At 39.8% G+C, this 11,179-nt stretch overlaps 1 protein-coding gene across 1 annotated transcript in view; it reads right to left on the reverse strand.

Annotated features, from left to right (window-relative positions):
* LOC122610351 overlaps nucleotides 1–9,017 on the reverse strand; it is a 35,759-nt gene extending 26,742 nt beyond the window's left edge. The window contains exons 1-6 of the mRNA XM_043783345.1: nucleotides 8,975–9,017; nucleotides 8,040–8,469; nucleotides 7,344–7,910; nucleotides 7,000–7,250; nucleotides 5,980–6,488; nucleotides 5,650–5,907 (exon numbers count right to left, since the gene is read on the reverse strand). Of these exons, the coding sequence (XP_043639280.1) occupies nucleotides 5,650–5,907; nucleotides 5,980–6,488; nucleotides 7,000–7,250; nucleotides 7,344–7,910; nucleotides 8,040–8,469; nucleotides 8,975–9,017 (2,058 nt within the window). The remainder of the gene's footprint in view (nucleotides 1–5,649; nucleotides 5,908–5,979; nucleotides 6,489–6,999; nucleotides 7,251–7,343; nucleotides 7,911–8,039; nucleotides 8,470–8,974) is intronic.
* Nucleotides 9,018–11,179: the final 2,162 nt, after the last annotated feature.

Here is an 11,179-nt window from a genome sequence, read left to right on the forward strand (position 1 = left end):
ATAGGCAGTGGTGAACCATCAGGGTCTGAATCTATTGTTAAAGGTGCAGAAATTGGAGTTGATTTTGAAGGTGAAGAATTCATATCGAATTTTCTTAAAATATCTCTAACATATTTTTCTTGATTAATAAAAATACCATCACTGGTTTGTTTAATTTGGAGTCCAAGAAAAAATGTTAATTCACCGATTAAACTCATTTCAAATTTTGAAGACATGATTTTTGAAAATTTCTTGCACAAAGATTCATCAGTAGAACCAAAAATAATATCATCAACATAAACTTGTACCAACAGAAGATTACCTCTTTCACGAAGAATAAATAAGGTATTGTCAATTGCACCTCTTTTGAAATCGTTTTCTGATAAGTGTTTGGTCAGAGTATCTTACCAGGCTCGAGGGGCTTGTCTGAGGCCATATAATGCCTTGTCCAGACGATATACCCAATGTGGATGCTTTTCATCAATGAAGCCTGGAGGTTGCTTGACATAAACTTCTTCTTCTAATTCTCCATTCAAAAATGCACTTTTTACGTCCATCTGGTAGACCTTGAACTTATGATGAGCAGCAAAGGCTAAAAACATTCTGATGGCTTCTAACCTTGCTACTGGTGCAAATGATTCTTCAAAGTCAAGGTCTGTCTGGACGTACCCTTGTGCCACCAATCTGGCCGTATTTCTGATCACATGACCATCTTCATCAACCTTATTCCTGAAGACCCATCTGGTTCCAATTGGTTCTTTCTTGCCAACTAGAGGAGGAACCAGATTCCAAACATTATTTCGTTCGAGCTGGTGAAGCTCTTCTTGCATAGCTATCACCCAGCTTGGGTCATTCATTGCCTCATCAATCTTCTTCGATTCAATCAGTGATAAGAAGCTGACATATAAACATTGTTCACTGGAGGCACTTCTGGTCTGAACCGCTCTACTGGAGTCACCGATAATCTAGTTGATTGGGTGAGCTTTAGTCCACTTAGAGTATTGACCAGGATTGTTTCTTACAACAATATCAGTGCAAGAGTTCAATTGATTTTCTGGCGTAGGATCTTGCCAGACAACTTCAACATCTTCATCAGAATCTGTAAGATCACGATTTGCATCATGAAGTTCCTCATTTAAAGGCATTTCTTGGATTACTGGCTCAAAATCAATTGAATCTGATACTGGAGGAGTAGTACGAACATGTGATCCAATAACAAGTTCAGAAGGTAGTTTGAAACTTATTGAAGGATAGAATGAAGTATTACTGGAAGGTTTTTCAAATTGCACTGGTTCCAAGTCAGGATGACTGGAAACATCTTCAGATGAATCTTTATTGTAGTTGATAGGATCAGATTCACGAAAGATAATTGGACTTTCTGGGGGAGAATTAAGGGTTGGCTTTTTATTGATTGCTTCATTTGACTCATCAAATGTGACATGAATTGACTCCTAGACCTTTTCCAGTCTTTTGTTGTAGACTCTGAAGGCTTTATGAATGGCTGAATATCTTAAGAAATATCCTTCATCAGCTTTGGCATCAAATTTGCCTAACTGACTGGAGTCGTTCACGATGTATACTGGACATCCAAAAACCTGAAAATAACCAATATTTGGTTTTCTATTTCTTAATATTTCATAGGATGTCTTCTTGTGTCTCTTCACATATACTGAGCGATTTTGAGTGTGAAAAGCAGTTGCAATTGCTTTAGCCCAGTACATTTTAGGAAGACCAGATTCAGCAAGCATACTCCTGGCAGCTTCTATCAGCGTTCTGTTCTTTCTGTCTACAACTCCATTCTGCTCTGGAGTGTGTGCTGATGAGAAATTCTGGGAGATGCCAGTGTCAGTGCAAAATTTCTCCAGAGTTGCATTCTGGAATTCTATTCCATTATCACTTCTTAACTGACACACTTTTTGCTTGTATTTGAGTTCAATTTTCTTGATAAGAGTGATGACTTCAGCAGCACTTTCATTCTTTGACCTAAGAAATATTACCCAACAATATCTAGAGTATTCATTAACAACTACCAGGGTATATTTCTTACCAGCACGAGTCTGAACATTCACTGGAACAAAGAGGTCCATATGAAGCATATGAAGAGGTTCAGATATGCTAAAATTCTGTTTTGTCTTGAAACTGGTGTGCTTCTGCTTCTCCATCTCACATCCTAGACATGGCTTTTCCTTTTTGAAGGAGACAGAAGGTATCCCATCTGCAAGTTGTTTTCTGGACAACTTGTTGATATTTTTGAAATTTAAATGGGACATACTTTTATGCCATAGCTAGTTTGTGTCTTCATCAGCCTTGGTATAGAAACACTGCTCTGAAGGAGAGCTTTCCATATCCATCACGTACACATTCCCTTTTCTGGGAGCAATCAATACTACCTTCCAATCCTTATTAAATACAATGCCTTGAGAGATGTTAAATAACACCTGGTAGCCATCATCACACAACTGGCTCACACTTATGAGGTTATATTTCAACCCATTTACATAAGCCACTCGTCTGAATTTGACTTGACGATTATTCAGAACAACGTATCCCTCAGTCTTTTTAGAACCATCATTTCCAAAAGTAATGGAGGGTCCGTCTGAAACATCGAACTCCTCCAGCAGGGTCTTACATCCGGTCATTGTCCTGCCAGTAGCGCTATCAAGATACCAAATATACTTCTATCGATCGCCCTGCACATCCACCAGATTATTAGTTTAACGGTTTGCGAACCCATCGACTGATGGGTTCTTTGGATCCACAAGGATGGATCCTAACTGGTATCTGGTTGATTTCACTTTCAACTGGAACCTTTTTCTTTTTCCTGTCCACAGGTGTGCTCAGTTTTTCTTTCTTGGAAAAAGGTTTAGTATTTTGTTTAGGGCCAGATGAAGTACCCTCAAAATTGTTAATTCTTGCATTGCAACTTTGAACTTGATGAGCCAGTAGTTGAAACTAACTCTTCAGCCTTAACAAAATATTTTCTTCAGATAACACCATAGCCTTTCCAGTTGACTGTACTTTTGGCTTAGGTGGAGGAACAACATTCTTCTTTTTCTGAACCTGGGGTTCTTTAGAAGATGATTGAGGCAAAGGTTTACTCTGCTTAACCTTCTTGACTGGAGCATTCATCTGGGGAGATCCAGTCTTAACCTCAGACAATTGAACAGGAGGAATAATACAAGTTTTGGGTGTTGTTGGTTCATCATAGATAGTGCTAGGTTTTAACACTTCAGGCAGTCGGTCAACAACAGGTATTAATGCAGCAGCATTAACATCACCCCCCAGATATGCACTTTTTTGGGAGGGGTACTGGTTACGTGCAGCATCATATGGTTTCTTGGTCTCAAGCCATGACTGGATAACATGTTTTTCTTTTGATAATAGATTTTCCAGTTCTTCTTTTTCTTGGACCAGTTGTTTAGTAACCAAAACTTGTGCTTTGAAAGCAAGTTCAATATCTTGTAATTCTTTTAACTTAGACTATAAGTTTGTCATTTCAGAAAAATTTGTTTCAAAATTATTTGACATTTCTGAACGAACAGTTTCCACGAACATTAAAATTAAAGTTTAAAGCTTCAGCAATGTCCAATTTTAACTCAGGATCAGTTTCTTTGTCATAATCTATTACCTTTTTAATGACAATGTCCACCCATCTTCCAGATGTGATATGTTCTTTCACCAGATTCTCTTCATCAGCTAGAGCCATATAACAACAATCTCTTTCCTCTTCATCATCAACTGATAAGTCATCAGAGAGAACCCATTCTTCTTTTGCCACCATGCATCTGGTGTAGGTACCAGTTAATGATTCATTGGGTAGGGCAAAAAATGACTCGTACTTCTTATTCAAAGCCACTTTCCTGGTAACAATAGTATCGTCACCACCTTCATACTGGTTCACTAGTTCATCCCACATGCTTTTGGCACTGGGATAAAGCACTAGTGTGGGAATAAGAGCTTCAGGAACGGCCCCGAGGATCATGACTTTTAAGGTAGTGTCAATATTGACCAGTCTCCTTTCCTCTTCAGACCAGTGTCCCTCTCTCTTTTCCCTCCTAGATCTTGCTCCAGTTGGATCAAGAAGTGGATTGAGAGGACTTTTAGGAATATAGGGTCCTTCATTTAAAATTTTAAGCATATTCCTCTCAATACCAGTAACATGTAATAACATCCTAGCTTTCCACGTGCCAAATTCATCACCATTCCCACTGAATTTGGGAACAGGAGTGTTTGAGTAGTGCACATGCACGTATGGAGAAGCAGGAATAGGAGGAGGTGGTGGTGGATTATTGTTAGCATGGTCATTGGTTTGTTCAAATTCATTTATGGGTGGACGTCCAGTGTTTAAAGGGTTTCCTTGTGTATTCTCTGGGTTGGCCATCGAGAAAATGCAGATTTAGGTAAGTATGTTAGCCTTCTACTCTGATACCAAATGTGAATTCCCTCACTTGATGGTTTAACCCACGAGTGTAGAATAACAAGTCAAGTAATCACTAGATAGGACTAGTATTAAATGTCAAGTAAGCACTAGATCGGACTAGTATTACAATAAATATAAATGCAAGAATATATATAACGTAATACGTACTTAAGCAATATAAAGATAAGCAAGTAAGTAAATGGTGAGACACAATGTAATTTTCAAGTGTATTTTATTTATTGATGTTAAATAAAATACAAGGTTGTTGCGGAATAAGATATTACAAAGTAAGTATCTAAACAACCTATGAATTACAAGTGATCTAATCTTTGCTAAATAAACTCTTTGATCGAAATACTTAAAGTTGTGAAGTATGACTGTTTAGATCGAGAGTATTTGAGCAAAGGCACCAAATTGCAAAAGTATGTAATTTGGAAGAGGAAGTGACTTGGTATTTATAGGCAAAAAGAATAAATATAATATTCTTTTTGCCGTACAAATATGGTTACATGCATTTAAGGAAATTACTTTAATTCCTTAAAAGCATTGATTAAAGTACAAGAATAAAGTCATATGATAGTGACTTGTCTTCTAATTAACCAACCATCTTTACATGCGTGTAAGGCTTTTAACAAAAGCCAAATGAATTTTCCGGTTAAAGGCATGTAAAGGCATAAAGTCAATTCCTCGTAATCAGTGTTCAGACTTGTAAGGTCTAGAACACTGACAAGGACTCCAGTCAGGAGATCTGGTAAGTCTTCCAGTGAGCTCCGCTATTTGTCGGACTTCTTTCTTCTGACTTCAGTGAGAATGTTCTTCAGTGGAAAGATCTTGACTAGAGTGAAGTCCAGTGAACGAATCTGGTGGAATCCAGATTTCTGTACAAGTAAGTTATTCACTGGTCTTCACATAATTTCTGGACAAATCTTCAGAGGGCTCCAGTAATCACGTCTGGAGCGAGTCCAGTAAATCTGGACCTAACAGGTTAAATTGTTGGGCATTTATAAGTATTTTTGATTGCTAGCTCCACTTGTGAGACTTATATTATTATTTATAAGTTGATTAAATATTAATTAAAATTTTTGTTCAAAGACATTTTATTAAATTGAACTGAACACTAACAATAGATTTAGATTGTTAATTTAGGGGCATTATCTACTAGCTTCGAGTATAACTATGGCTTGCGGGATCACAGAAAACCTAACTAACACGTATATAATATTTAAAAAGTAGGGTTGTTACATCCTTACCCCCTTAGCAGAATTCTGTCCCGGAATTTGCTCGGGGAGTAAGTGCGGATATTTCTCACGTATGATGTCCTCACGTTCCCACGTAAATTCGGGTCCGCGTTTTGTATCCCATCTAACTTTAACGATAGGGATTTTGCTTCTCTTAAGACGCTTCTCATCACGATCGAGAACTTCTATTGGCTCCTCACGAAATTGGAGCTTATCTTCCACTCGTAGTTCCTTGAGTGGGACTACTTTCGAATCACCCGCTAAACATTTCTTCAAGTTTGACACGTGGAATGTGTCATGAATATCTCCCAATTATTGGGGTAACTTCAACTTATAGGCTACGGGGCCTATCCTAGCAACAATTTCAAATGGCCCAATGTATCGGGGGCTCAACTTTCCTATTTTGCCAAACCTTACGGTTCCCTTCCATGGCGAGACTCTTAGGAGCACTTTGTCGCCGACTTCAAACTCTAGGGGCCTTCTTCTTTGATCCGCATAACTCTTTTGCTGATCTCTGGCGGCTTTAAGCTTTTCTTTAATGATTGCTACCTTGTCCGTTGTCTCTTGGACAAAATCAACAGTAGCTAGAATTCTTTCACTTGTCTCTATCCAACACATGGGTGATCTACACTTGCGTCCATATAAAGCTCCAAATGGTGCACATTGTATGCTTGAGTGATAGCTATTAATGTAGGTGAACTCCGGATAGGGCAAGTGTTCATCCCAACTTCCACTAAATTCGAGTGCACATGCCCTCAACATATCCTCTAACGTTTGAATCGTACGCTCACTTTGTCCATCCGTTTGAGGGTGGTAAGCCGTGCTTAGTGCTAATGTTGTGCCCATTGCCTCTTGCACATGACCCCAAAAACGTGAGGTAATCTACCATCCTGATCGGATATTATGGACAAAGGCACGCCATGTAATGTTACAATCTTCTCAACGTACAAGCGAGCTAGACGCTCGGTGTCCCAATCTTCTTTGATGGGAATGAAATGGGCTGATTTCATAAGACGATCAACAATCACCCATATAGCATCATGACCTTTCTTCGTTCGAGGCAATTTCGTCACTAGGTCTATTGTTATTTGCTCCCACTTCCATTCGGGAATTTCTGGCTTCTTAAAAGACCAGATGGCTTTTGGTGCTCAGCTTTGACCATCGCACAAGTCATGCATCGGCTCACATATCGAGCTACATCTCCTTTCATTCCAGGCCACCAAAAATCCCTTTTTAGGCCTTGATACATCTTATCCGTGCCCGGATGAATTGAATACTTCATATTATGAGCCTCATTCAAAAGTACATCTCTTAAACCATTCACTTTCAGTACCCAAGCTCTCTCCTTGAAGTATAAAATACCTTCATCATCCTTATCAAACCTCATTTCCATACCACACAATGCTTCATTCTCAATATTCTTCCCTTCAAAGGCCTTCGCTTGGTCTTCTAAGAAACGATCTCTTAGAGACATTCTTACTTGTAGGTGGCTAATTCTTGCCCTTGGCACTTTAGTATTCACCTTCTTACTGAGTGCATCGGCAACGACATTTGCCTTCCCCGGATGATACTTTATTTCACACTCATAGTAATTTAGTAGCTCCATCCATCTCCTTTGCCTCATGTTTAACATCTTTTGATCAAAGATGTGTTGCAAGCTCTTATGGTTAGTAAATATTGTGCATTTAGTGCCATAGAGATAATACCTCCATATCTTCAAAGCAAATACCACGGCTCCCAACTCCAAATTGTGTGTCGAATAGTTTTTCTCATGTGGCTTTAATTGTCTAGACACATAGGCAATGACCTTGTCTCTTTGCATAAGCACACATCCAAGTCCTTTATTCGACGCATCACAATATACTACAAATCCTTTCATTCCATCCGGCAATGCTAGTATTGGTGCTTCACACAACATGTTCTTAAGCGTTTGAGACGCTTGCTCTTGTTCTTCACCCCATTCGAACTTTCTTGCCTTTTGAGTCAATTGGGTTAAAGGTACCGCAATCTTAGAAAATCCTTGGATGAACCTTCTATAATAGCCCACCAAACCAAGGAAGCTACGCACTTCCGTTGGCGTCTTGGGTGTCTCCCACTTCTTGATCGCTTCCATCTTAGCCGGATCTACGTGGATTCCTTCTTCGTTCACAATGTGTCCAAGAAATTGGACTTGTCGGAGCCAAAATTCACACTTAGAAAATTTAGCGTATAGCTTCTCATCTCTAAGCAACTGCAAGATTATTCTCAGATGTTTCTCATGTTCCTCCTTACTTCTAGAATATATTATAATGTCATCAATGAATACTAACATGAATTTGTCCAAGTATGGCCTACAAATTCTATTCATTAAATCCATGAAAACGGCAGGCGCATTTGTGAGACCAAATGGCATCACCACAAACTCGTAATGCCCATAGCGAGTTCTAAAAGCCGTTTTAGGTACATCTTCTTCTCGTAATTGATGATAGCCGGATCTAAGATCGATCTTTGAAAAATGCGACGCTCCTTGTAATTGATCAAACAAATCTTCTATTCGTGGCAGTGGGTATCTATTCTTGATCGTCAATTTGTTCAGCTCTCTATAGTCGATACACATTCTCAAAGATCCATCTTTCTTCTTGACAAAGAGAATTGGCGCACCCCATGGCGAAGAACTAGGTTGGATCAAACCCTTATCAAGCAATTCTTGCAATTGCTCAGAAAGTTCTCGCATTTCGAAGGACGGTAACCTATACGGTGCTTTAGCTACAAGGGCTACCCTGAGAACTAAATCGATCGTAAACTCCACCTGCCTCATGGGTGGAAGTCCTGGTAGTTCATCAGGGAACACATCTAGAAAGTCCCTAACCACTATTACCTATAGGGTCCTTACTTTTTACTTGCTTATCCACCACTTGTGCCAAGTATGTGTGGTATTCTTTACGTAAATGTTTCCTTACCTTCATAGATGACACTATCTTGGGTTAGACTCCCGCCTTATGGCCTTGTATTATAAGCACTTTATCATTATCTAAGGGAATCCTAATGACCTTTTCATGGCAAAGTATTTCAGCACGTATTTTTGACAACCAATCCATTCCTACTATCACATCAAAACTTCCTATCTCTATGGGAATCAAGTCTATACTAAAATCTTTCTCGTCTAAAGTTAACTTACAATCAAAAATAATTCCCTTAGTCCTATACTCGTTTCCATTAGCATATTCAACATAGTAGGTTTCTTCAAGCTCACTAGGTTTCTTATTAATCATTTCCTTAAATTCGAAAGAAATAAAACTTCTTTTGGCTCCAGAATCAAACAACATAGAGGCATAAACATTTTTTAATGGAAATGTACCTACGATGACATTAGGGTCATCCCTTGCCTCATTTGCGCCCATTGCGTACACCCTTCATTGAGCTTGACCTCCTTAATTTCTACGGTTCCGGTTTGCATTGTTCCCTTGATTCCCATTGTTTGCCCTGTTTCCACCATTTCCTTGATTCATTTGGTTCCTATTGTTTCCTTGATTTGCTTGATTCCCATGGTTGCCTACATTCCTATAATTGCCACGGGTTCTATTTCCATTTCCTCGGTTACCTTGAGCTCTTCCCAGCCTAGGACATGCGTTCCTCCAATGATCTGTACCTCCACATTCATGACATACTCCCGGGTTTCCTCCAACTCTTGCTCCATTGCGGCAAGTGGCAGCAAGGTGTCCCAATTGGTTACAAATCGTGCAATGCCTACACTCACCAAGATGGTTGTATCCACAACGATTGCACTTCGGAGGCTGCCCACGGTTCAGGTTGGGGTTAACTTCGACAACACCATAGTGCCTTACAATCTTTTGCCTCTTATCAGGCCCATTCCCCTTACGATCACCAAATCGGCTTCCTCCTCCTTGTCTTGAACTTGACGTGTCTCGCGAGTATTTCCTGGTCCTAACCAAGTCATTAACCAACCTTGTTGACAAACTCACTGCTTCTACAAGTGTGGTGGGGTTTCCTGTTGTGACCATCAATCTTACTTCCGGTACCAATCCATAAATAAAACTCTCGACCTTCTTTGCCTCCGTGTTCACCATGTCAGGCACTAGCACACACAACTCGTGGAAACGAATTGCATATGCCTCCAACTCCATTCCTTTCATAGCATGGTTCCAAAATTCGATCTCCAACTTTTGCACGGCTGGTCTAGGACAATATTCGCGTTTCATCTCTTTTTTGAGCTGCTCCCAAGTCAAGGAATTCATCACAGCTTGACCCCTCGTAGTGACTTGGAGGTTCCACCAAGCGAGTGCCCTTCCTTGGAGCTTGCTAGCCGCAAACTTGACACGGTCATCCGGTGCACAATCAATGATGTTCAAGATGGCTTCCATGCTTTAGAACCACGTGAGCAAACCAACAGGACCCTCCGTCCCATAGAACTCCTTAGGGTTGCAAGAAGTGAAAGTCTTGTAGGCATTCCTATCATTGGCATTGCCTCCTCCATCCTGTCTCCTAGCCGTGTTAAGTGTAGTGGTCACACTCTCCGCAATTTTAGTAGCAACGGTTGGCATAACGGAGCTGATTTGTTGAGAAATGAGGTCGGCTAGCTCGGTCCTCCTTCGGACCTCTTCCTCCTAACGCCTAGCCTCAGTACTTGTCTCTTTGCCGGCTCTTCTTGGTGCCATGTCTCTACAAGGGAGAACATAGTTTAGTCATTCGCATATAGAATCATATGGCATAGACCCGACTCACGACTTTTGATCTCACACGTGTTTATCTAAGTTACTTAGTGTAATAAGGACTCGTTTGTATGCATAGGTATACATATATTTCTAAATTCATATTCCTTCCTTTAATCACAACCTACTTATCACTATGAATAAAAAATGGTTGGGTAAACTTAAAATATATCAATCTTGTTTTTAGGTTGCTAGACAAATTTTTCCAGAATCTGTTTATGAACTTAGAGCACAAAAAAATGGTTCAAGATGGAGGATATGGGAAAAACTCATAAAATATAAAATGTAGCCCTATGAGTTAAGTTTCACTTCCAACTAGAATCAGGTCAAAAGACCAAACAGAACTCCAGATATGGCCGTTCTAGCAAAAGTGGTCAGAACTGATTTCCTGCTGTAACTATCACTTTGCAATGAGCATAACTATAACACATAGAGATTAACACATCGTATAATCGTAAAAAGGCATCAAGCTCACATTCAAATAATCCAATATCAGTTTACAAAATCGCCATATGCCAACAACCATGTGATCATAGTCACACAACCACAAACAAGTTCAAGAAAATCATAACAAAGTACAAACATTAGTCTATCGAATAAGTTCATGAATAAAACATCCTTAGGGTCATTTCCTAATCACAAGAACTACCACAATGGAGCACACCGCTGCAAGTACACATCCCATCATGAATATCACCACATAAATCCGGCGCACTCCATCTATTGCCATTCCCGTATCGTCTCCCATTCGCCTCATTACTCCCAAGGCTCTTTCCATCATGACTTCTTGATGTCGGACCCTCACTCGGGCATTCCTTAGTCCTCCGGCTATG

Source organism: Erigeron canadensis, chromosome 8, assembly GCF_010389155.1.
Source record: "Erigeron canadensis isolate Cc75 chromosome 8, C_canadensis_v1, whole genome shotgun sequence".
NCBI classification, from domain to species: Eukaryota; Viridiplantae; Streptophyta; class Magnoliopsida; order Asterales; family Asteraceae; genus Erigeron; species Erigeron canadensis.